This window comes from Vigna angularis, chromosome 3 (assembly GCF_016808095.1).
Source record: "Vigna angularis cultivar LongXiaoDou No.4 chromosome 3, ASM1680809v1, whole genome shotgun sequence".
Taxonomy (NCBI): Eukaryota; Viridiplantae; Streptophyta; class Magnoliopsida; order Fabales; family Fabaceae; genus Vigna; species Vigna angularis.
The window spans coordinates 3,857,004-3,882,814 of NC_068972.1; the positions used below are offsets into that span (position 1 = coordinate 3,857,004).

Genomic DNA, 25,811 nt, shown 5'->3' on the forward strand with positions numbered 1-25,811 from the left:
CGTATACAAGACCCTTCAACCCAATAGCTTCACTTTTCCCTCCCTCTTCAAGGCTTGTGGCTTTGGTTCATGGCTCCAATATGGTCCTTCCCTCCATGCCCATGTTTTGAAATTCCTTCAACCCCTTATGACATCGTTGTGAACAATTCACTGCTCAAATTCTATGCCAAATATGGAAAATTGTGTGTGTCTAGATATTTGTTTAATCAAATCAATGAACCTAGCCTGGTCACATGGCAAATCATGATGACTGCCTACGCACAAAGTGCAAGTCATGTTAGTAACTCATTAAGTTTACAAGAGGCTGATATGTCATTAGAGGCATTGTATTTGTTCAGAGACATGCAGTTGTCTCAGACAAAGCCTGATGAATTTACACTTGTCTCGTTCATCTCTGCATGTTCTAATTTAGGTGCACTGGGTCAGGGTGCTTGGGCACATGGTTGTGTTAAGGAACAATCTTGAACTGGATCTAGTCTTGGGAACTACGCTGGTGGATATGTATTCTAAATGTGGAAGTCTGAATCTAGCATGCCAAGTTTCCGATCAGCTGACTGAAAAGGACACGTTTTGCTACACTGCCATGATTGGGGGCTTTGCAATGCATGGTCATGGGAGTCAGCCTGTAAATACAAGGTTAGATATATGAATCAATAGCAAAGTTAGCATGCGATAGCTTAATTCTGACTTGAGTGTCGGAGTGTTTAGTTCGAAGCGAGAAAAGGAGGAGCATAACAGTGTTCTCGATCTACTTTACCGAAACACACATCATCGATGAAATTATTAGTCTTGGACGGTCAAATTTCTAATTGGTTGGAGAACATATGTTTGAAGTTGTCTATAATATTCGTCGTTGTAAACAAGTGTGTACTCTATAGCCATATAGACATATAGAGTAGTCGACCGGATAAGAACATGAGAAGGGACGATCGGTCTGAATAGGCTCCGGTCAACACCATTAGACACCATCCAATTAAGATAGTTAGTAGACGTTGTTTATTAGCTAACTGTACGGTCATGAAGATAGGAAACCGAGAGGTCGGACAACCTCAGCTGTAAAAATCCCTAAACATTTATTCTAATCAAGATTACTGGTAAGAGTTACTTAGTGGGACCGTAATTAGAATTCCACTAATCACAAACTCATCCCGAAAATTATAAATAGAAGTCAAAGGTAAGAAGGTAAGTGATTATATTTATTGCGAATTTAAGAATTTAGTATGACCCTCGATTAGATTGGTCACTGCTTTAAGTGTGAGAGTACCTTTGACAAATACAACCAAGTGTGAAAATACCTTTGACAAGTACAATCAAGTGTGAGAGTACCTTTGACATACAACCAGACGGTTTGGAGCATGGACAAATAAAACTTTTAACTAGGTGTGTGCAGGATAACCTAAACTAGCTTGGAGGGAATGTGAAGGATCCTTTCGTGGAGATACCCGACCCTGCATCTGAAAAAAAGTGAAATGCAATCATGACAGCATAGCAAAAATGCAACTCAGAACAATCCGTTTAGGAAAGCTACCATGATCAAATTTAGAATTTTGGACAATGTTTAATTTTTCTGTACAAATATTTTTTTTCTCAATTGAAAACATACGGAGTTCGGTGCGATTTGAACGAGAATGTTTCTCCTGCCCGGGTAACTTTTGTTTAGAAACAATATTGACTAATTAACCTAGGAGATTAACTTAGCAGATAGATGTCGTTATGAGAGTTTTTAAGCAATAGTAAACAGTTAGCATAAGGATTGTACTTAGGATTGAAATTTCTTACCATGACTTTTAATATGATTTGGAGACTAAAATAATATATAATTGTGATATAAGTTGTAATTAAGAAAAGAAATGAAAAATTTGAATTCTTACGTTTCTACTATTGAAGTTAGAGTTTGAAAGTTTAAACATAAGTTTTATAGATTTATTTTCTCAGACTCCTTTTATACGTGTTTACTTATGTAAAAAAGAATTTAACTAAAATGCACGTACAATGTAAAAGTTTGATTATGTTATATCTAATAATAAATTGTCATCTATAATCTATAATAAACTTGTTGAATTTTAACTTTTTTTATAATATATGCTTTAATATCTTTGATTTGTTGAAAGTTCACATTTTTTTAGGACTAAACTCTCAGTTTTTTTTTCAAAATCAGAAGGATAATATTTTGTTGTCTCACTTTGGTGACCGAGCAATACTTTTCTACTTTTTTATTTATTGAATTTCGAAAATATTACGGTCTAAACTATTTTAGTTTTACATTGCATTAAACATGTTTGTATCCATATATTATTAAAGTAATTTTTGGTAAAATAATAAAGTTTTTATTAAATAAAAAATAATTTTTGGAATTAAAAAATAATTTTAGATTTTGTAATTACACAATCTAAAAAATTGTCAAATTACATAAATTATAGAAATAAAGTTTTACTTTTAAATTATACAATTTATAAATTATTTTTTATTTTATAAGTCACATAATCTAAAAGTCATTTTTAGTTTTCCGATAGCATAATTAAAAAATAAAATGGGAAGTTTCTTTATATAGAGGTGTAGGAAGAAACATACATAGGTACAGAAGAAAGTAGCCAAAAATAAAATTATACAAGAAGCAGCGAAGACAGGAACCCATCTACTGAGCCCGGTCCATATAATTTTATTTATGGTTTATTTTTCTGCACCGGTTTGATTCATCATTCTTCTCAGCCTTGTTTGTATAGTGTTGTGTCTCCAGTTCATTATGATTATTGGATGAAAGTCGTAGTCTTTAGTCTTCAATTTTCAATTTTCCATTTTCCAAGCCCACCTTATTATTTGGGATCATATCATACCCAACTGGGTTATACCCTTCAATATAACATAGTCTGCATGTTCCATGGTTTTGGTCGTTTCTTGGAAGTTGGTTTCATGAAAATCAAATCCAAAACCTCATGTCAAAAGCTGCAAAAATGCCACAGCCTCATGCTCAAATGGTAGCATGAGATCTTTCAGGCGACGCGAGATCGGAGAAGGAGAAGAAGATCTTCGAGTCGGACGATCCTACGTTTCGAAACGCGATTTTGACTACCATGGTAACAACCGTCTAAACTTTCATGAAGTATTCATCTCCTTATTATTGAAAGTCTTTTCTTCGATTTTCCATTTGCAAGCCCGCCTTATTATTTGGTATCGTATCATACTCAATTGGATTGTACCCCTCGATATAATGCTAGTCTGCAAATAAATGTTGCATGGTTCTGCTCGTTTCTTTGTGACTTGGTTTCATGAAAATTAAAACCAGAAGCCTCGTATCAAACGACCCAATTCTCCAAAAGTTGCAAAAATGCTACAACCTCAACACCCTTAAGCAAGCCCATGCTCAAGTGGTAGCAACTGGCCTTTCACTCCAGACATACTATCTGAGCCACCTCCTTAACACATCCTCCAAATTTTCCTCCACCTATGCAATTACCATCTTTAACCGTATCCCAAGCCCAACAGTTTTCCTATACAATACACTCATTTCTTCATTCTCTCGTCACAAGGACCAAATTCATCTAGCCTTCTCACTTTATAACCAGATTCTCGTCCACAAGACCCTTCAACCCAATAGCTTCACTTTTCCCTCCCTCTTCAAGGCTTGTGGCTTTGGTTCATGGCTCCAATATGGTCCTTCCCTCCATGCCCATGTTTTAAAATTCCTTCAACCCCCTTATGACCACTTTGTGAACAATTCACTGCTCAAATTCTATGCCGAATATGGAAAATTGTGTGTGTCTAGATATTTGTTCAATCAAATCAATGAACCTGACCTGGTCATATGGAATACCATGTTGGCTGCCTACGCAAAAAGTGCAAGTCATGTTAGTGACTCAACAAGTTTACAAGACGCTGATATGTCATTAGAGGCATTGTATTTGTTCAGAGGCATGCAGTTGTCTCAGAGAAAGCCTAATGAAGTTACACTTATTGCATTGATCACTGCATGTTCTAATTTAGGTGCACTGAGTCAGGGTGCTTGGGCACATGGTTATGTGTTAAGGAACAATCTTGAACTGAATCTAGTTGTGGGAACTACGCTGGTGGATATGTATTCTAAATGTGGAAGTCTGAATCTAGCATGCCAGTTGTTTGATCAGCTGACTGAAAGGGACACGTTTTGCTACACTGCCATGATTGGGGGGTTTGCAATTCATGGTCATGGGGGTCAGGCACTTGAACTGTATAGAAAGATGAAACTTGAGGGCCTAGTTCCTAGTGATGCAACTATTGTAGTTACTATGTATGCCTGTTCTCATGGTGGATTAGTAGAAGAGGGCCTCGCAATTTTCGAGTCCATGAAGAGTGTTCACGGAATGGAGCCGAATCTTCAGCATTACGGATGCTTAATTGATCTTCTTGGTCGAGCTGGGAGATTAAAGGAGGCAAAAGAGAGGTTAGAGGCTATGCCCATGAAACCAAATGCAATTTTGTGGAGGTCTTTACTTGGTGCAGCAAAACTTCATGGCAACATAGAGATCGGGGAAACTGCTCTCAAACACTTAATAGAGCTAGAACCAGAAACAAGTGGAAGCTATGTTCTTCTGTCTAATATGTATGCTAGCATTGGTCAGTGGAATGATATGAAGAGAATGAGAATGAAGATGAAGGATCGTGGGGTTGACAAGTTGCCTGGGTTTAGTTTAGTGGATATTAATGGTGCCATGCATGAATTTCTCACAGGTGACAAAGCTCACCCTCTTTCAAACGAAATATATATGAAGATTGGGGAGATAAATAGAAGATTACAAGAATATGGTCACAAACCAAGAACATCAGAAGTTTTGTTTGATGTAGAAGAAGAAGATAAGGAAGATGTCCTTTCTTACCACAGTGAAAGGCTGGCTATAGCGTTTGCACTAATAGCATCTCCTTCAAGTTTTCCTATAAGAATTATAAAAAACCTAAGAGTTTGTGGGGATTGCCATGCTATTACCAAGCTAATATCAGTGGCATATAAAAGAGATATTATTGTTAGAGATCGAAATCGGTTTCACCATTTTAAGGACGGGAGTTGTTCTTGTCTAGACTACTGGTGATACCTTGCTCAACTTACAACAAAGTTTATACCTGAAAGAAAGGTGCAATTTTGTTTAGCAGATGACATGACAGCAACTTCCATTAGCTCATATTAGTCTAATTTGTTTGAAAATTAATTTTGAGTTTTTTATTTCTGTAATCTTTCATTAGCTGAAGCTTAAATTGAATAAGATGTAGGAAAGCGTAATTTGCTTTTTGGGATACTTTGCACTATTTTAAAAATAGACTATCAAATTTTGAACTGCTATTGTTTATCAGGCTGATTTATCAAATATAAAGGATGCTTTGGGGTCAGTAGTTGATGTGATGAAGGCAATGGCTTTGTCAATATACTCTCCTTCAAAGGTGATTTTTTTTTATATCTTCTGTATGTTTCTTTACCAGGTACGGTGACGTTTTAATTGTCAGTTTAGATGTGCAATGTCTGCGTGAAACCCATATATCTATAGTTTATTTTCTGATTTATGTTTGATAATTGGTATTTGTGTTTGAAGGAATACTTTCATTTTTTTCAGTCATTAGTCAAATTGTGTCACACCCATTGAGGCTTTTTATTTTTTCCTGTAAATATTATTCCAACTTTTTTCCAAACAAATATTAAATTTAACTGTCGTCATTTGTTTGACCTAAACTTTCCGATACATACTAGTTTCTATGTTTGGGTATGCTATCCTTATTATTTGTATTGTCAGTATTTGATGTGCTGCTGTTTGTTGCCTGTCAATGTCTGTTTTATTTATGTTTAATCTCTACCTCCTTTTGAGTAGTTCCAATTGAATGTTCAGACGTGTTGTTGAAAAAAGATGATTTGGAGTTTTTTTGTGGCTTGACACTTGACAGTTGCATTTTCTTTAACCTGTTTTGAATTCTCACATTCTTTGCTGAATTGATTGATTTGTGGCTCCTTGAACTATTTCTTGGATAATAATATAGGTGCTCTAAACCTATGCATTGTTGCCTGGGCTCATTTCTTCCACCATCATATTCTTTTTGCTTTGTTCGGTAAACTTTTTATCTAAATGTAACATCTAAACTAGGTTGGGTGAGTTACATGGACCATTCAACGCCATTTAGCTCTATACAACAGCCAAATCGTAGCAAAAAGAAACTGCTTGGGGAGAATTGACCTTTGGGTTACAGATAAGCATTTGTTTGCTCTTCTGGTGCTATATCTGAACACATTGAGTTTCTAGCAGGTGGAAGAAACTAACTGCTTGGTGGCGTAAATCCTAAATGTGACCTGAAAAGAAAGGTTTTTGCTTCAACATTGCAAGGAGTTTTTGTCCTCGTTAGCAACCATGCAGTCAAATCAGGTTTGCTTGAAGCTATCTAATTCTGATATGAAGCTATCTAATTCTGATAGGTTGTATCAATGCTTATTGTAACGCTCCGGCAACTCACTGGGAATATTGATTGCCCCTGCACATCACCACGAGGCTTTCCAATGTGCTTTGACCTCACTCGTACACTTTCCGGGAAAACTTCCCAGAAGGTCACCCATCTCTAAATTACTCCAGGCTAAGCACGCTTAACCATGAAGTTCTTATGGGTTAGGCTACCAAAAAGCAAATGCATTTTTGGTGATATGAGTAGTCAAATCAATCCCTTTAAACTATCCTTCAACTGTATAGTCCCATACCTATACAGTCTCTAGATCCCTCTCATTCCGGTGTATGTTCGATTCATCCATGTGTTCTTTCCACTGGAAGCCTGTCAGGAGCCACCCCTTGTCAGTGTCCCTTGCACTTCGTGCCTCTTGCACCGGCGATCACTCCCCGCCCTCGTCAGTGCCCGGGTGTTAGTGTCCGGGTGTCACATGCCCACTAGGCTTCCGCTGCGCCACTCTGAATAGAATGTAAGGGCCTGTAAAATTAATAAAGGGGCCTTTCGGCCTTATGTGGGGCAGTCAGGCCCATCAGATCAAAGGCACATGACCTTAGCAAGGGTCTTTCTCCTAAGTCAGCTTTCTACTCTGCCAACTTTTTCCTTCTCTCTCTAAAAAACTCATCTTCTAAATATTGTTCTGCCTTCTCTCTAAAATACCACCCTGTTGAACCGTTCAATTTTTGAATAGGTGGTGCTCAAACGTTCCCCGCGTCAAGGGCTCCGTAACGGACCGAACGAGTTCTTGTTCCAACCGGTAAGTCACTTTCTCTTTTATCCACCGTTTCTAGCACCTAGAGCATTGTTATTTTACTAAATGCATGCCACTAGAAGTGTTCTACTTCAAACTTATGGTAATTTCTAGCCTAAAAAGCTAATTCTATCATTGGGTGATTTATAGGGTGTCTTTGAATTTTGCTGTGAGGAGCACTATTTAGATCATCCTGTCAAGTAAACTATGAAGTTTTCCAGGTAAGGGGAGCTAATTATTTTTGTATGAATTTATTTTATACAAATATATGCAGGTTGAATGTTGAACTGGTGTGTTCTTGTGAAGCTGTTCTACGATGTTAATTTTTATTGGATAATTATAACTGAGACGGTGGAATTGTACTTAAATAATTTATGCTTTGGTGTTGAACTGGTACATGTGGCAATTATGTTTGTAAGTGTCTCTGTTGAAATTATTGATGTCTAAAACACTGTAGGACAGTTTTAATAACTTAAATAATTAAATCATAACTTGTTAAAAGCTTTGGTAGGATAGAGGGGACTTAAAAACCTGAGTTGGCACATCCCTGATCATAGAGCAGCCTTGGCCTGGTCCAGTACGTTGTGACTAGTCATATGTGTTAGCGCCGAAGGTGAGTCTGATGCGTTTCAGACATCTGAACCCTCTCCGATGACCAATTGGGAGAAAGTAAGATCTCTACTATGATAAATTAAAAGTAGTTTACCAAATAAGAACCATGATATATATATATATATATATATATATATATATATATATATATATATTATATTATATTAACGTATGAAACGTATGATATAAATTGTTATTATAATATATATATATATATATATATTATATTAACATATGAAACGTATGATATAAATTGTTATCATAATATATATATGTATGTATATTATTAAATGTTATGGAAATATAAGTTAGGAAAATATGATATATATTATATTAACCTATGAAACGGATGATATAAATTGTTATCATAATATATATATATATATATATATATATATATATATATATATATATATATATATATATAAATGTAAACTGGTGCATGGAGGGGATCTCACTCATTTTTCTTCTTCTGTTTGGATTGATTGATGTTGTTTGACTGCCAGGATGTATGTATGGTGTTATTGAGTGGTTGTAAAGCATATAAATGTGAACTACAATGATGTAATTGAGTATGAAGTGGACATCTCAGGGTGAGATGATTGGAAGTGATGTGTGGGGTGTTGTGGTTGTTTTGTATAACTGTATGGAGCTTTGAACTGGTATGTCTATCCCTACACTCGAAGCACTGTTCATGATCAAATAGAGGAGAACAGTGTAAGTGGTGAGAGTAGAGGGAGGTTCTCACTATAGTCTTAGAGTTTAGACATAGACAGATGGGGGATTTACCTTGCATAGTGTTGGGGAGTGCCAGCTGAACTACGCAAGTGCAAAGACGACCAATAGTTCGACAGTTATACCAATCTGGATGAGTCGTGTGAGTGGTTGAGTCATGGTTTAAAGTGGTATGCCTTGATTGTTTATATGTAGCTAAGCACGATGATATTTATTGATTGAACTATATGATCACTGCTTGTTTATCTAGCTCACCCTTGCTTCTTTGTTGTGTGCGGCCTGTGTATGTTTTCCTTTGCGATGATCATCCACTTAGATGAGAACAGATGTTGTTGAGGAGGTTCCCTTGGAGCAAGAGTTGGAGGATGCTGATGATGCACTATAGTATTTTTAGGATTTCTAAATTTAAGTTAGTGTTATTTTGAAGTACTCTAAACTGTTTAAGTTTTAAGTTCTGTCCTTTTGTGAATGACTGTAATATCAGCTACTGAACTACTGTTCTACTCTGACTGTTCTCTTTATTGGAATGTAGACGCTTAAGTTATATGATTGTGGTTATTATATAGTTGGGATGTGACAACCATATATACATCCTTGCAGTCAAACAACATCAATCCAAACAAAAGAAGAAAAATGAGTAAAATCCCCTCCATGCACCAGTTTACGTTTATATATATATATATATATATATATATATATATATATATATATATATATATATATATAATGCTTTCCTAACTTATATTTTCATAACATTTAATAATATATATATATATATATATATTTATTATGATAACAATTTATATCATACGTTTCATATGTTAATATAATATATATATATATATATATATATATATTATGATAACAATTTATATCATACGTTTCATATGTTAATAATATATATATATATCATGCTTTCCTAACTTATATTTCCATAACATTTAATAATATATATATATATATATATATATATATATATATATATATATATATCATGGTTCTTATATATATATATATATATATATATATATTATGATAACAATTTATATCATACGTTTCATATGTTAATAATATATATATATATATCATGCTTTCCTAACTTATATTTCCATAACATTTAATAATATATATATATATATATATATATATATATATATATATATATATATATATATATCATGGTTCTTATTTGGTAAACTACTTCTAATTTTTATCATAGTAGAGATCTTACTTTTCCCCAATTGGTCATCGGGGAGGGTTCAGATGTCTGAAACGCATCAAACTCACCTTCGGCGCTAACACATATGACTAGTCACAACGTACTGGACCAGGCCAGGGCTGCTCTATGATCAGGATGTGCCAACTCAGGTTTTTAAGTCCCCTCTATCCTACCAAGGTTTTTAACAAGTTATGATTTAATTATCTAAGTTATTAAAACTGTCCTACCGTGTTCTAGACATCAAATACCCAATTATATATATCACCATTCCCCTCACAGTAACCTTAAACAGTACCTGCCCATATATATCACAGAGCCCTTACTCTAAATCCTCCCACCAGACCAATTTCAACCAAAACAGATTAATTTCAACAAAGACACTTACAAACATAATTGCCACATGTACCACTTCACAAGAACACACCAGTTCAACATTCAACCTGCATATATTTGTATAAAATAAATTCATACAAAAATAATTAGCTCCCTTAGCTAGAAAACTTCACAGTTTACTTGACAGGATGATCTAAATAGTGCTTCTCACAGCAAAATTCAAAGACACCCTATAAATCACCCAATGGTGATAGAATTAGCTTTTTAGGCTAGAAATTACCACAAATTTGAAGTTGAACACTTCTAGTGGCATGCATTCAGTAAAATAGCAATGCCCTAGGTGCTAGAAACTGTGGAGAAAAGAAGGAAAAAGTGACTTACCGGTTGGAACAAGAACCCGTTCGGTCCGTAACGGAGCCCTTGACACGGTGAACGTTTGAGCCCCACCTATTCAAAAATTGAACGGTTCAACAGGGTGGTATTTTAGGGAGAAGGCAGAGCAATATTTAGAAGATGAGTTTTTAGAGAGAGAAGGAAAAAATTGGCAGAGTGGAAAGCTGACTTAGGAAAAAGACTCCTGCTAAGGTCATGTGCCTTTGATCTGATGGGCCTGACTGTCCCCACGTAAGGTCCAAAGGCCTGTTTATTAATTTTATAGGTCCTTACACTTGTTGCTATTCTGAATCTAATAAATCTGGCACATACATTACAACTTTCTCATGCGCCAACTTCTAGCTGCCTGACATGTGTGTAGAACTGATCTTATTTGACTGCTCACTCTTTATTTGGACATATAACACAGAAGGTAATAAGAATGGAATGGAGTTAATTGCTAGCTTTTGGTGTTCAATTGACATTTTTGAAACCTGTTGTGGTCTTGTATGTCGTGTGTAGTATATCTGTGTCTAAATATTACAATTTACAAAGTAAAAGAGGTGGCTTTCGCTCACTAGTTAAGTTCGCTGTATACATCTATATGTAATCAACTAATCATTGTTCATTAGGTAGTTTGCTACTTAGATCTTCGTATGAATCCCTAGTATATATCTTCTTGGACTGTCAAATTTCTAACTGGTGGGAGAACATATGTTTGAAGTTGTCTATGATCTTCGTTGTTGTAAACAAGTGAAATGCAATCATGACAGCATAACAAAGATGCAACTGAGAACAATCCGTTTAAGAAAGCTACCATGATCAAATTTAGACTTTTGGACAATTGTTTAATTTTCCTGTACAAATATTTTGTTTCTCAATTGAAAATATTCGGAGTTTGGTGCGATGAGAACGAGACTGTTTCCCCTGCCCCGGAAGAAGAAAAATGAGAGCTACGAAAATGTGTAAATGTTGCAAAGAAAATTTTGTTTGGAAGCAATAGGAGAATAACTTAGTAGATACATGTCGTTATGACAATTTTTAAACAATAGTAAACAGTTAGCACGAGGACTGGTACTTGGGATTGAAATTTCATGACTTTTAATATGATTAGGAGACTAAAATAATATAATTGTGATCTAAATTGTAATTAAGAAAAGGAATGAAAAATTTGAATTCTTACGTTTCTACTATTGAAGTTAGAGTTTGAAAGTTTAAAGATAAAAATTTTATAGATTTATTTTCTCAGACTCTTTTTATACGTATCTACTTATGTAAAAAAGAATTTAACTAAAATTCACACACAATGTAAAAGTTTGTCTATGTTATCATCTAGCAATAAATTGTCATCTATAAACTATAATAAACTTGTTGAATTTTAATTTTTTTATAATGTATGCTTTAATATATTTGATATTCTTTTATGTGTTGAAAGTGCGCATTCTTTTAGGACTAAAATCTCAATCTTTTTTTCAAAATCAGAAGGATAATATTTTGTTGTCTCAGTTTGGTGACATAGCAATACTTTTCTACTGTTTTTCAAAAGTCAGGCGGATTCTCTCTTTTTCACATTGAGAAATGCTAAATAGATATAAAAAGAGACGCTTTTACAAATGTACAAAGATTTGAGGTTTTTTCTTTAATAGTCAACAAAGTTTTTTATTTAAATAATTTCGAAAATATTACTGTCTAAACTATTTTAGTTTTACATTGCATTAAACATGTTTGTATCCATATATTATTAAAGTTTTTTTGGGTAAAATAATAAAGTTTTTATTAAATTAAAAGTGCATAATGTTAAAATGCAAACTTAATTTTTTTCCTAAAACAAAAATTACTAATTTACAATTGAACTAAACACATAAAATTCAAGTTTGTTTTTAATGAGTCATATTTAATTTTTGAAATAGATTTAAAGAAGACTTGCACACACTACAATAGATATGGTTGGTGTTAAAAATTTATCTTGATAATATACATCTTATTTAATACATTGCACATGAAACTTTAAATATGATAGAAGAACAACCTTAACAATACCTACAATAATGTAGGTAAGTTTACTCATTTGAACAAACTAATGACTCAAATGTAAGTAATTAATATTTTTCACAGTTCATGGTTATAACATTCAAATACTCAACTCATTTACAGCCATAATCAAGGGCTAATTAATCTAAAAGATAAGAGTAACTCCTATCCTTAAAATGGTAAAACCGATTTCGATCTCTAGTTATGGTATGATATCTCTTTGATTATGCCACTAACATCAGCTTGATAAAAGCATGTGAATCCCCAGAAACGCAATTAAGGTATCAGAAGAATAGTGTAAGGAGGTTCCTTTGACTTTGAGGGGCAGAATCCTGTGGTTTACGTCCCATATAGGAGGTCTCAGATTCCTGGGAGGGTGTCCCCACACGTTGCTTCTTTGCCTGGTGACACAATGTTCCACCTGCAATCATCACTCTCTCAGTTACATGGTGTTGATGGTGCACATCTACACTACTGAGGAAGTGAGGGAGTGGGGTCAACACAGCACCACCTCGGAGCACTTTCTCCACACCCATTTGGCACAGCTGCCAGTTCCCACTCCACAACAACCCCACTGCTCCATTCACTGGATTTATAGTACGCCCCACTGCTTCATAAAGCAGTGACTGAAACAAAGCTGTCAGTGCCACATACACACACCAAATGTCACAACTTTTTCTCCAAACTTCCTCAAAACACACACAAACTCAAATAGCGCTGCATAATTAAGCTCCTCATCAATCGTCCTATATATGGTTAATTATAGTAGTAAATGATTTGCTATATACTGCAGTTGCATACTGTAACTTTAACTATATGTCTCATCTAATTTAACGGAACCAGATAACATACTGTATATGCTAAAAGAATACATGTTGATGGAACTTCTTATGTAACAATTCAATTTGGAAACCTGGCCGTGGGGCCGATTATTTAGAGAAGATAAAACAATTGGTTATATGGAACTGGCTTGCCTACGATATTATGATATCATTCTAGCTTTATAGTTTGCTATTTGAAAGATTAGTGATGCAAAAGCATCTTTGGTAGGAGTGGCTCTGGGGTTCTTAACCTAAAGGAACTAATTCTTATGTATAATAATTTCTTATATAAACAAGTGTTTTTAACAGTACTTAAGAATTGTAAAATAACTGTAGAAACTTTTTGAAGTTTTTAAAAGATTGTACTGTTGGATATGTTCTGAGAAAATCAGAAGCACATAACTCATGTATCCCCATATATGTACCTTGGCAACTGTTTTTTATGCATACATAGATAAGGTTACATTGCGTACCGGATCTTTGGTTGGCAGGTACGGCGGAAAGGAACGACATGAGAGCAGCACGGCCAAAGAACTTGGCCACAAAGAGGGTGGCGTGAGCTTGGGCTTGTGGGTTCTCTATCAATTGTAGGCAATGTCGTAGCATGCAGTTCTCACTGCAACCCTTTCTGAGAACACGACAACCATTGCAGCTCATATTTTTCTTCTTTTGATCCACTCCACAACACTCTTACTATGAATCAACTAGACTGATCAGACAGTGAGTGTAGAAGCAGAAAGGATGCAGGTTTTTATATATATGGTGGAAGAAAGGTGAGTTGGGCATATATAAAGTGAGTGTGGGACATGCATGCATCATCAATTAATCAACCAACCTTGTTCACATTTGTTTATTAATATAACATATAATATTAGAATAACGTTACTTGTAGTTAATTTTATATCATATAAATTCAACCATGGTTGAGTTACTAATGGGTAGGGTCTTGTGGAAACAATGTGTGGCTAGATAGTATTCCAAAGAAACGGGTGTTCTGGGCCTGCTCAGGTTCTCCGCAGATGTTGGAATTTCTCCATAGTTGGATTGGATTCAAATCAACGTATATGCATTTTTCCAACCATCAAGTTCTTGCTTGATTCCTTATTCAGATCAATGTGAATGGAATCTCCAGTATTGTCATGAATATAGTGATTCGTTACAGTTTATTATATGATATTAATTGTTGCTAGATTTATCTTCTGTTCAACGCTTTCCCATGTGCTTTTCAGTAAGACATTTTTACACTTTGATTTCGAAGAAATGAATATATAATTTCCATCCCGAACTTGCTTGTTCATCAATAGAGCTTGATACCAATTGATTAAAAAAGTAGAGTGAGGTCTGATGATGCATGACACAAGGATGATAATGATTAAGCTGGCGTATAAAGCTACACAAAAGGCATTGGATGTTATGGTCAGAAGTTGGATACGTGGCATTTGGCATCTTTATCCGAAATGGACCACATCTGCATCCACATGAAAAGAGTTTGGCGTATTTCCCAACAAAATTAAGGTCTATGGAGAATGGGATTCCAATTAGGTTAATCTTTCTCAGCTAAGAATTTGGCCTTATATACATGCATCTATCTTATGTGGTTAAAGAACTCCACAATAGTTCCAAATTGCTGTGATATTTAATTTGAGGGGCAGGACCCTTTTTATCCCCTGCATACTACTAATACTATAATTATGTTTGATTAGGCCCTACACATTTCAAAATTAGTTTGTGAAATAGAGGGACTATTATTGGTGTATCTTCATCACAAACACAAGCTATATTCATATATTTATGTGTCCCTTCAATGCATCAGGAAGACAAATGGAATTTGGCCAATATTATTATTACTTGCTTACAGGCACCTTTCAATGAATTTGACCCTTTTTTGTTGAATCCAATATCAGCTGAAGTTGGAAAAAGAAAGTCCTTCTCCACCCCTTCAATTTCAACACGGCCTTGTGTACAGTATTAAGTAATAACCTTTTTTTCACAATGATTTCGGTTTTTCAATTTTTCTTATCTTTATCAATATTATGTGTGTAACAAATAACCATTCTACGGCTTTGATCTAGACACTCTTTGTAATAAACGAATGTTGCTTTTAGATTTTGGAGTATAGCTTCTGAAACTTAACACAACTTGTGACAGAAACGAAGTGAATAAAAGTACAATATTAACCAACTGAAGTTAACAGATAAGTTATTAAAAAGTATTATAACATAGTAACTATTTGGTGGCATTAGTAATATTTATTAGAGTTTGATTAAACTAGCTGCCGCGGCACAATTAACTGGCCTAAGGAGTAACCTTGATTTAATTAATATACTATTACTGATCAAACCTTGAAGGATTGCTATGCGATTAATCAGTGCCGGATTACAATTAATTTTCAATGTTTGTGACGTGCATTTTAAAGCATGCTTATGTGGATTTTAGGGAACAGGTTGGTTTCTTCTGATATGTGTTTGGATAAACAAGGATGATTAAATTACAATTTCAGACCGCCACCTAATCACTTGATTGATTTAACATAGTTTAACTTTATTATTCCATTTCAAAATTGAAGTTTTTTCTATTGCTTTATCAATATGATTTCTCAAAAATAAAGTCATTAAAACTAGTATGAAATCATTAAGATATTATCTCAATCGAAGACATTTTGACACATTTTGGATTACACTCACTAATTCCTTTCTTCAATACTGAAGTAAATAAGAATGAATCTCTAAAGATTCCACAAGTGGACTTTAAATTATATGCAAAAACCACTGGTTTGACTTCAAACTAGAATAATGGAAAGCTTGCAGGTCCACAAAATGTTAATGCAAATGTCATCTGGCAGCCTCTCAGATCCCCCCGAAACAATAGCTTTATTTTATATACCAGACGAATCTACTTCTACTTGCACATCTTTTATAGCAGACTAAAAAGTTATTCAAATATTAGGTACGAAATAATAGACCATGAATTCTTGTCAGTGTTTCAGCAAAAACACATGGAAGTAACAGATAACACTACATTATAGTGGTAAGTGGTAAATTCCCATTTATACCATCAGTTTCCTTTAAATAGTTACTGAGAAAAGGAGTGTGCGGTTGTAAACTTGGGATATTTCAATCTCAAGGTAGTGCGAAGGGCAGCTTAAAAACTATTGATAGGATAGATGTTTTGATTACATGATTTCCATTCTTCACAACTCAACTATTTTAAACTATATGTACTCTACTCAATATAGAAGATATTAACCACTGGTGTTGGAATCTTGTCATAGTGAACTAGTAATAAAAAGAAAGAAAGAAAAGAAGCAATAATAGAAAAGCCCACAAAACGAACCAAACTACTCTCAGGAAACTGAATGTCTCCTATTTCTGGAAGGAGTAGATTTTGCTTCTTCTGGGTTAGCAGAACTAATACTCTCTGACGAGTCTGAGCCACTATTTTCCCCTTGACCCCCTTTGCTAGCCCAAAGCTTTATGAAAGACCTTTTTGACTTGAGCAACCCTTTCACCTTGCCAATGACAGCTTTGTCCATGCTGGGTTTGATATCTCCATCTTTGTCATTGTTTCCAACTCCATTGCTCAGCCTCAATGATGCAAGTTCCTTTCTTAATGCTTTCAGTTCCTCAGCTGTGGCCACAGCATCCAACTCGTCTTCTGGGTTAGTTGTCCCTGACCTTGAGCTTCCATTGGATTCATTGTTCAAGTCTTTGATTCCTTTAGGTATGTCAGGAGTGCTAGTGCCGGATGATGCAGAAGTTCTTAACTGCTCAAAATATAGTACCTGCACAACTACACGCAATGGTAGTCTCTCGTTTTGCACTGCATGCAAGCATGCGTCAACTGATAGCTTTCTACAATCCATCAGCTTGCATATCCTCTTCTTTTCGCCTTTGCTGATCCCAGGATGCTCCTGTGGTGTTTAAAAATTTGAAGCAAGATAAAATAGAAGCAAATGAATTAGTTACCTCCTAATACAACTTAAAAAAAGAGTGAAGCTAAAATATTACTGCATATTGAGTGAGTACATAAATTTTCTATACGGATTTACCAGAGTGTAGAAGCTCACTATCAAAGCCAAAATGAAAATGCAAATTGAATAAAATAATTCTTATTGAGAACAATTACCTTCAGATATGTATCAATAGCCCTGTAAAGGCCATCATGAGCTGGACGAGAGATGCTAGACACTAACTCAGCAAGATTAACAAAATCAGACAAAGGTAAATTGGGATCTTTTGCAATTTCAGCAAGGTATCCATCTATCAGTTTTGCAACCATCAGCTTGGAAGCATCTGATAAAATCCCCGGTTTTCTTGTTCCCTCAAGTTCACCACCCGCAACTGATTCAATCTCAACATTGTAATCTTTCGTAAAAAACTCTGTAACAATGTTTTGTACTATACTAACATCATACATTTTAGCATCCCCATCTGGTGCTTGAATCAAAATATCACTTACAGAAGCCTCCTCCAGCTGTTGCCCAATTCTCTTTACCAGCTCTTCTTTAGTTCTATCTCCTGATTCTACAAAAATGGCAGCTTTCAACAACTTGAGTAAGAACCTACAAGGAACACTGCCTTTCTCAGTAGGCAACAACCACACAATAGTTTCAACTATTACACGATGCTTTGACACATCCCCACACTGGATCATACCCTTGCTGAAATTTGGCAATCTTCTGTAAGCATACGCTTTCAAAGCTTCACCAATTACTTCATTGGATTGAAATGCCTTGGATTTAATATTTGAAATCACAGACTTGTATAGATCAACTTCAAGCTCGCATAAATCTTCTACCCACCAGTCTTTTGGCACCAGTCTTGTTCTGAGTCCATTCTGGTTTGACTCGATCCCATTTTCCTCTGGAAGCTTCCTCCGGTTATAGGTGTAGGACCAGTCAACTTTGGATACATCAACACATGCCTTATTTGCAATGGAATCAACGCAATGACTGACTACCTTTAGGTCCTCAACCAAGGGTAACATAGACTTTGAAGTCTGAAGAAGGATGATTGAATCCTTCCAACTACGGAAAATGCTAGAGCTAAGGAAAACATCAATCTTGTAAACGAGGTTTCCTTTCTCAATGGTCTCATGCATTCCAAGATACTCTGCTGCACACCGAGTTGCTATTACATTGTAGGCATTGAGGGTAACGGTCATACCATAGCAAAACTTAGCACATATTTCAAAAGTAGTTGCACCACCGGGAATGTCAGAAATCTGAATTTCATCTAAATTTTCTTCGTTGTTGAGGGAGATCAATGTCTGTAAGTGTGAACTCTTTGAAAGGAGAGGAAACTACACATCAAAGGATTTGGTATATATCAGTAATATAAAATGAAAACTTGCATCCAAATTTACTTAACTGTTTATTTTGAAGTTGTAACTAATATGGCCAGTTTCCTCAGCCTCTACAGTGACTTTCAAGTAATAGTGGCCCAACCACATTCTTTGCTAATCTTACAGAGCTTAAACTCATAAGAAAAGAAACTAAAACTGTTGAATTCAACCTTAGAAAGCGAATTTAACATAGGTCAGAAACAGCTCTTATAGATTCAGTCCCTATCATAGAGAAATTTAGACAAGTAGTTTACCAACTGAGCTTTTTACTGTATGTCCTTTAGGTACGTGCTAAGGAATAAAAAAAATGACCAATTTACTTAACGAAATAAGACCAAAACTCAGACTTACACAAATCATTAAATGCCAGTATGAAAATTCTCAGCGGGAGACTAGATAAGTTTACTGGGCTGAATCATACCTTATGCAAATAAAACTTGATGTCTCCTACACTAACAACAATATCTGACGCCAACTCACTTGCCACATACCTGCACACGAAATGCATCTTGAGAAATACTGTCTGAAGGTTGCATAAAATGGGAAAAAAAAATCCAGAGAAGTATGGGGGGCGGGTTAAAAAATGATTGAGGACCTAAGACTTTTAATTTTCTTTTTCTTGTATGCTCTTTTTAAATGTATTATTCAGCATCGCAAGTGGACTAAACAAACTCAGTTAATGATTTGATTCCATGCTCAATATGCAAATTCTTATTGTATGTAGCTTTTTCCATGTGCCATATTTATCATGTTAAACCTTTGTTCATATGAAGAGGATATCCAACTAATATATAATGGCTTCTGAAAGCTCATTTTAACACCACGAAACTTTGCAAATAGCTTCTTCTCAGAGCACTGGATTGAGCATGAGAGCTAATTGGCTTCTTTCAAGCTACTTTTTACATACTTGATGCAGTTACACAGAAAAAGATGCTGTGTGCAGTAGTTATTAGGATATGTGACTCAGTGACTGTTGTATTCCAAATTTTGGTTGATTTGGATCAATATTGTTTCTAAAAGGGTATGTATAAAGTGTGAATTATGTGGCCAGTATATTATAAAATTAACATAATTTGCATATGACAATACCAAGAATACAGTTTTAGTGGATATAGAAAATGTAAGTGGGTAAGGTTTAGTTGTCATATAAAAGAATACCAATAATTTGAATAAATAATTGGATAAATTGTCCTGTGTAGCAACAATGCACTTACAAAACAGTAGTTATAGGAGTTAATGGAGAAAAATAAGATAAAAAAGATAATTAAACCATCAAAGGAATGTATGAGTCCTAGCTAGGGCGGCCACCAAAGATGCCACAGGTCAATAGCTATCGGGTACAGGGCACGATTATTGTTGATGTGTGTATTATTTAATATTTAATAAGCTACATTTTCCAACATCATCGTTTTGCGTATTTTTTTTACTCATACCATGCATTATGAAAGCTAGAAGCCATTTACAAGTTCGAATAGTGAGAGTAGTTATTGTCCTAATTAAAAATAGAAGATAGGAATGAAGCTGAAAGCATCTCCTCAATCACAGAAAAGCTCCTTGAAGAATGAAGTATACATACGTACATAAAGAGAAATCATGACAAATAGGAAGTGTCAAATTCTTACATAGTGTGTTGGATTAGATACATGGTGAGAAATAATCAATTTATTTTTCATAGTGGAGGTAAAGTAATAAAATAATTGCCTCCACTTTTTCATGGTATCACCATGATTTTGTAGGGTAGAATTGATTCTTCTGTGTTATCCAAACACTATCAATTATCCAACTTCAAAAGCAAACTACTGGAGCTAAAGAAAGAACTATTGGGAGAACGTGTTTGAGACTTATCAGGTTGTGTAAATTTATGCATATTTGGTAAATGAAAAAACAAGGAACTTCATCAGATCAAGTAGTGTAATTCATCTCAGGAAAAACATCATCACACTGATAAAGAAAATACATAATCTCACCTAACATTGTTCCCATCAGTCTGAAAGGTATCAGGCTTGGATCCAAGCTTCATGAACTTCATCTTGACAGTATAAGATCTGCTTCCTCTCAGCTGAGGCTGACTCGATTGAAACAACAAAAAACAGATTTCACCACTACTCAGTAGCTGATCTCCAAATCCAATAAATCATAGATAGCCCCAATAAAACATCCCTACACATATAGCAGACAAAATTTCCTCAGAAAGGGAAAGAGAGGTCTGAGGGCCAACTCACACTAAGATTAATTCAAGTTTGTTTGGTGGCTTAAGAGAGAAAAGGAAGGTTTTAGAGCAGCAAGGTTAAATAGTGCAGAGTGTGACCGAATCTTTACAGCAAACAAGGCAGAAGGTGAATGAATAATGAGAGAGATGAGAGAGTCCAATTTTTTAAGCAAAGGTTCTCTTAAATGGGAAGAGACTCCACCAAGAGACTGTTTCCTTGGTCGGCGGCAAAGCCCACGGAGCCCGGGCGCACCGAGTCAGCTCAGGGGACACAGCCAACAGAGTGTTAACACTAAACAATTATCAAACCAGAGACACAAATCTGACTCCACCTCACTTTCCCATATTTCTTTATCTTTCACTTTCTGTTTCTTGTTTTTTAAAAGCCAATAAAGATTCACACCAACGACATCTCTAGTGCCCTTAAAGCTCCAAGTTCCAAATCCAACATCAATTGATATATCTAAATCTATACTTGTAATGCTTTTTGTTTTGTTTTGTTTTCTTTCTTTTTTTTTTCCTTTTTTATATGGTTGAAGTTTGAAAACCTGCAACTGAAAACAGCATCTCGGTATCAGTTGAAAAAACCACCAAAACTGTAGACAACAAGAATCTTTTGCCAAGCATGGAATAAATGAAGAAGATCACGAATATGGAGTTATTATAGTAATGAACAATCATACATCAGCTACTTGCAAGAATATATCATAAACAAACTTAGGCTGCTGAAATCTGAGGAATCCACCAGAATGTATCACAGATATCTAGTAAAATAATGAAGGCAAGATCATAACTTTATGCTGTTTGGTGCTGTGAAACTCTCAACCACACATGAAGAAATATGCCCCAGATCAACTTGCAAATCAAAATGACAAGCACCAAACTTCACTCTCCGTGTAGTTCCCAACAACACCCAACACCCTTTTTTTTTTAAACCCATATATATAGATAAACGAACAAAACGCATTGCCAAAAAAAAAACAGTATTCGCACACCCCTTCTGTTAAATTTATAGAAAAAAATATCAATTTTTTTCTAGAGAAAAACGGTTAAAGAATATCTAACACAGCATAACCAGATACGAAGCAGAAGGTAACAAAAATAAAGGTAAAGCGAGAGAATGGTAAACCAAGATCTTACACCAGAATCACAGTGGCAAGAGACTCACGCACAGTGGGAGTTCAATAGAAGATGGACAAGACAAATGGTGCAGTGCAATAGCTGTTGTTGCTGTGCATGACAGTGTGTTTGTTTGTGTATGGAGTCAGGAGCACCAAACTGAGTTTCAAGTTCCAACTTTCAACACAGACACGGAAGCCAGAAGCTGAAGGGATAAAACACAAAAAAAAGGAAAAAAGTAAAAAGAAAAAGAACAATCAAGCAGAGACTGAGGTGAAGCGGTTTCTTTTTCTCATGTGTAACTCATAGTACAGAAAATGCCAAAGTGTTAAGAAACAAAGGTTGTGTTGAGTCTAGCAGCCTTGAACATTGCCACTTTGTTACACTTTTCCTAATGCATTTTGGTCTTTGATTTTAGGTGAGAAAGTGTGTAGACACGATTCAATTTCTGGGGGTGCAAGTTGCTGAGTTGTGCACGCCAAAACTGACACTTCAGCTTTCTCTTTTGCATCCCTTCAATAACGCGAACTTCTATACATACTATGCTATAGTATGGTAGTATAGTAGTAAATGGACCTCTCATTAAATGGCTCAGTTCTGTTCATCTTCGCTTCTGCTGTGTTCTGATCAAAGCCCTTGTTGTTGTGTAGTGTGTATAGCCAACTCAGTCCTAATCCTCCACCCTTTCATTTTCATCATCACTCGCCTCTTTTTCCTTAGTGGACAGTTGGCATTGCCAACACTCATTTTTACTTTCTGCCTCAAAAAATATCACTACAATTTCCATTTTTTCTTTTCATCTCTCCTTCTATCATTCTTAGTCACTTTAAAACAATTCATCAAACACTTCAACTGCAACGTTTAAATTTTGGAGCTTTGGGAAGGATTTAGTGACACCTGTAAAAGTTTTATATTTTCTACTCCATTAAAAATTATTGCAAAAAGAAAATATCCTCTACAAAAAATATTAATTATATTTCTTAATATAACTTAAAACATTAAAAAGATGAAACGAATAAAATAGTTATTGATTTCTCTTTTCTTACTTTATTTCTCCCTCAACCTTTTTCCTTCCAACCACACCAAACACGTGCTAAACACCAATTTAATTTTTCACTTTTAATATAATTATATCCTAGCTATACTTTAGTCATCTTTAATATCTTAGAAATATTATTTTTCTTCCACGGTTTAATTTAAATTTTCAAAAAGTTTACTTAATTTCACATTTAATAAGTTAATAGAAGTAAACTAAATTGTATATTTTACAAATTGGTTATGAACATTATATTCGATTAAACAAATTGGCAAAAACAATATTAATTACTGAAAAATTATTTATCATTTAATTCTATAGATCTTTATTTATTTTTTATTTAAACACGTGAAATTAATTTATTTATTTTTTTAAATTTTTTTAAATTTTTTTTGGTGTAATTCATTTAATTTTTTTTATTTATATTAATATTTTGATGAATAATTTAATTTAAATTATATTTCAAAAAAAATTTATCAAAGTTTATATTTTAAAGCTTTACTTTTAAATAATTTTATTTCAAATTTTAAAAACATCAAATATAAAAATATATGTGGATATTCACATGTATAAAAAAAATTATAGACATTTTTTCATGGATATCTAACCTTCTTTCATCCTATTCTAAAGTCGCGGATCCAAACAGTCAAATTATGGTGCATTCTACACAATTCTTCTACAATTTTGATAATTTTGTCATGATTACACTGCCTATAATATAGGAGGAAGGGAATAACTTATTCTCAAAAACGTAATTCACGAGATTAAGAAAATTTTAAATCAAAATTATAATATAATATCAGAATCTATTTAGGAAGTGTTTCTCAAACCACTCTTTATTTTTTTATTAACTAATTATTTTTAATTGAACTTGCAAACTTCACATTTAAAATATACTTCAACGCAATTGAACTTGCATACTAGTTTGTGCAACATATCTATATGATGTCGAAATTTATATAACAATCAATCAATAGTTTGAAATGTTGAACTTTTGACTAAAAAAGTTGCTGTTAATATTTGAAACTGATTTTGAAAACTTGAGATAGTCCCATATCGAAGTTTTGTAGTAGGCATTATGTGATTCTACATTGTAAATGGTAATGAAAAGGAAGGAATAAAGGCTTTAAATTATGTGTTCCCGAATGAACGGTACTATGCTAGACTTTCTCATACTGAGGCAGACAATATACAACAGATAACTTATAAATGAAGAAATAAGTGTGAAAAAGTTGAATCAAAGTTTTATTGGTTTCAAAAAGTGAAGTCAATCTGCCAATAAACTTGAAGAAAACTGGTTGCTAGCAATTAATTAATCGTACACAAAAGTTTGAAGTCCAATATTTACCTAATTTTGCAACACATTACAGTGGCCTAGTTTGAAGGCTGTTGATCATACCAATTCTACACTGCTAATGAAAATCTCTTCCATCAAACACAAAAATTAGCACATTGTATTACAGAACCACTGAAGAATATATCATATTCCCATTTGAACACATCCCCATAATAGTGCTACTCTGCTGCATTTCTTTAAACAATATACATCTCACCTCACTCATGCACATGTTTAGGTCCCCCCATTCCTTTTCTTCTTTTTTCCCTCAAGTCTTCAAAACTAAACTCCCTCTTACACATGCTGCTGACTGTATCACCACAAATTCTAAATATTCCTCTCTCAAATCTTTTCTAACTATATTCCTTCGCCCATTTGATTCCCCCAACTTTCAGATTGTCCTCAATTTGTTCAAACTCACTGTATTCTCCTCAGATTCCCAATCAGATATTAGTCAACGCCCACTCCATACAGTGTTCCAATAGGATCCAATCTCATTCCTCACTTTAATTTATCTTAGTTAACAATTAGCTGCCTTTAGATTTAAAATTTTAAGCATAGCAAATTTTGTGACTATATGTTAAACACCCGACATGTGTTTGATTTTAAGCTTCTTAAGGAAAAAGAGACCTGCAAGTTTATCGCTGTCAATGTTGACCTATGGTTTCTTTGTCAGAATCCGTTTCTCTTAGACTATTGTTTAGGAAAAACAAAGAAAGAAAAATAACTTGACAGTGATGGTTACCAAAACCATGCATTTTTTGTAGAAAATGTGGATTCTATATCAACCTAAAGCATATAGTACGTGGTTTGTGTGTATCGGAATATGACTGAGAGAAAAAGGATCTGTGGGGTGGGGAACAGCATAATCATAATAGAGTGTGAGAACCCTGTAATGGTTTAATGCTGCAGATTTTGCGCATAATCTCTCAGATCTTGGCTACCATTGCTACTTCTACTTCATTTCCTTTCACAATAATTAAACAGCGATTGCACTCAGAAACGTATCATGCACAAACTACCCACTTTAAGAAATTTGTACGGAAAATTAATTCACCCTTATACGTAGCAGAATTCACATGGCTTAAAATAGCACTTGCTGCATCCATGACGCTTAAAAATAAGAACGAGAATCATACCGTTAGGTACAACACATAATTATAGATGTTAAATATACATATTAAATGCAGATTTATTATAAATGAATCTTCAAAAGCGGAATAAAACGCTCTTAATCCATAATTAAAAAATTGGGCTACAGCTTTTGAGTTTTGGACTGTGTCAGATGTAGGCTCAAAATGTTTAATCATACAAACTTGTGCGATGAAATGATACTGTAATTATTATGGGTATGATGTTTAATGTTGAGATCCTAGCGTCTCATTACTTTATACAAGCATGATTGCGTGGTAGCATGCGTTCGTCATTTCTAGCTAGTTCCTACGCCGAA

General features: G+C 34.5%; 3 protein-coding genes across 20 annotated transcripts; 1 reads left to right on the forward strand and 2 right to left on the reverse strand.

The window, feature by feature from the left end:
• Window positions 1-2,603: 2,603 nt before the first annotated feature.
• On the forward strand, window positions 2,604-14,462 carry LOC108326151 (pentatricopeptide repeat-containing protein At5g43790). Of its 14 annotated transcripts, none has more exons than XR_008247655.1 (6): window positions 2,604-3,074; window positions 5,320-5,406; window positions 6,099-6,374; window positions 7,136-7,201; window positions 7,346-7,416; window positions 8,859-9,226. XR_008247655.1 is itself a non-coding variant. In XM_017559457.2 (6 exons), the coding sequence occupies exon 1, from the start codon at window positions 3,267-3,269 to the stop codon at window positions 5,058-5,060; it is 1,794 nt and encodes a 597-aa protein (XP_017414946.1). In that variant the 5' UTR covers window positions 2,610-3,266; the 3' UTR covers window positions 5,061-5,102; window positions 5,320-5,406; window positions 6,258-6,374; window positions 7,136-7,201; window positions 7,346-7,416; window positions 13,810-14,462. The 14 variants fall into 14 exon arrangements, 12 of the variants coding, with proteins under 12 accessions (XP_017414946.1, XP_017414948.1, XP_052730415.1 ...); XM_017559457.2 differs by lacking the exon at window positions 8,859-9,226 and adding an exon at window positions 13,810-14,462 and having other exon boundaries at window positions 2,610-5,102; window positions 6,258-6,374; XM_017559459.2 differs by having other exon boundaries at window positions 2,610-5,102; window positions 8,859-9,225.
• Window positions 12,710-13,975, reverse strand: LOC108326153 (LOB domain-containing protein 38). Of its 2 annotated transcripts, XM_017559467.2 has the most exons (3): window positions 13,792-13,975; window positions 13,009-13,134; window positions 12,710-12,918 (listed from the first exon to the last, which is right to left on the reverse strand). In XM_017559467.2, exons 1-3 carry the CDS (start codon window positions 13,973-13,975, stop codon window positions 12,782-12,784), a joined length of 447 nt encoding a protein of 148 aa, XP_017414956.1. In that variant the 3' UTR covers window positions 12,710-12,781. The 2 variants fall into 2 exon arrangements, with proteins under 2 accessions (XP_017414956.1, XP_017414955.1); XM_017559466.2 differs by having other exon boundaries at window positions 12,710-13,134.
• Window positions 14,463-16,421: 1,959 nt separating the features above from the next.
• Window positions 16,422-22,756, reverse strand: LOC108326335 (BTB/POZ domain-containing protein NPY2). 4 transcript variants are annotated; one of them, XM_052875225.1, is made up of 6 exons: window positions 22,011-22,755; window positions 20,981-21,424; window positions 20,629-20,821; window positions 19,083-19,152; window positions 17,444-18,619; window positions 16,422-17,228 (listed from the first exon to the last, which is right to left on the reverse strand). In XM_052875225.1, the coding sequence occupies exons 3-6, from the start codon at window positions 20,688-20,690 to the stop codon at window positions 16,662-16,664; spliced, it is 1,875 nt and encodes a 624-aa protein (XP_052731185.1). In that variant the 5' UTR covers window positions 20,691-20,821; window positions 20,981-21,424; window positions 22,011-22,755; the 3' UTR covers window positions 16,422-16,661. The 4 variants fall into 4 exon arrangements, with proteins under 4 accessions (XP_052731185.1, XP_017415273.1, XP_017415271.1 ...); XM_017559784.2 differs by lacking the exon at window positions 20,981-21,424 and having other exon boundaries at window positions 20,629-20,726; window positions 22,011-22,756; XM_017559782.2 differs by lacking the exon at window positions 20,981-21,424.
• Between the last annotated feature and the right edge of the window lie 3,055 nt (window positions 22,757-25,811).

Bases quoted from the DNA above. Each gene is read 5' to 3' on its own strand.
- LOC108326335 (XM_017559784.2), bottom strand. From the start codon at position 20,690: ATGAAGTTCATGAAGCTTGGATCCAAGCCTGATACCTTTCAGACTGAT. The intron at 19,153-20,628 runs GTGAGATTATGT...TTTCGTGTGCAG, and splicing joins ACTGATGGGAACAATGTTAG to GTATGTGGCAAGTGAGTTGG. The intron at 17,229-17,443 runs GTAATTGTTCTC...TAAACACCACAG, and splicing joins CTATTGATACATATCTGAAG to GAGCATCCTGGGATCAGCAA.
- LOC108326153 (XM_017559466.2), bottom strand. From the start codon at position 13,975: ATGAGCTGCAATGGTTGTCGTGTTCTCAGAAAGGGTTGCAGTGAGAAC. The intron at 13,135-13,791 runs GTACGCAATGTA...TGGCACTGACAG, and splicing joins ACCTGCCAACCAAAGATCCG to CTTTGTTTCAGTCACTGCTT.
- LOC108326151 (XM_052874456.1), top strand. From the start codon at position 3,267: ATGAAAATTAAAACCAGAAGCCTCGTATCAAACGACCCAATTCTCCAA.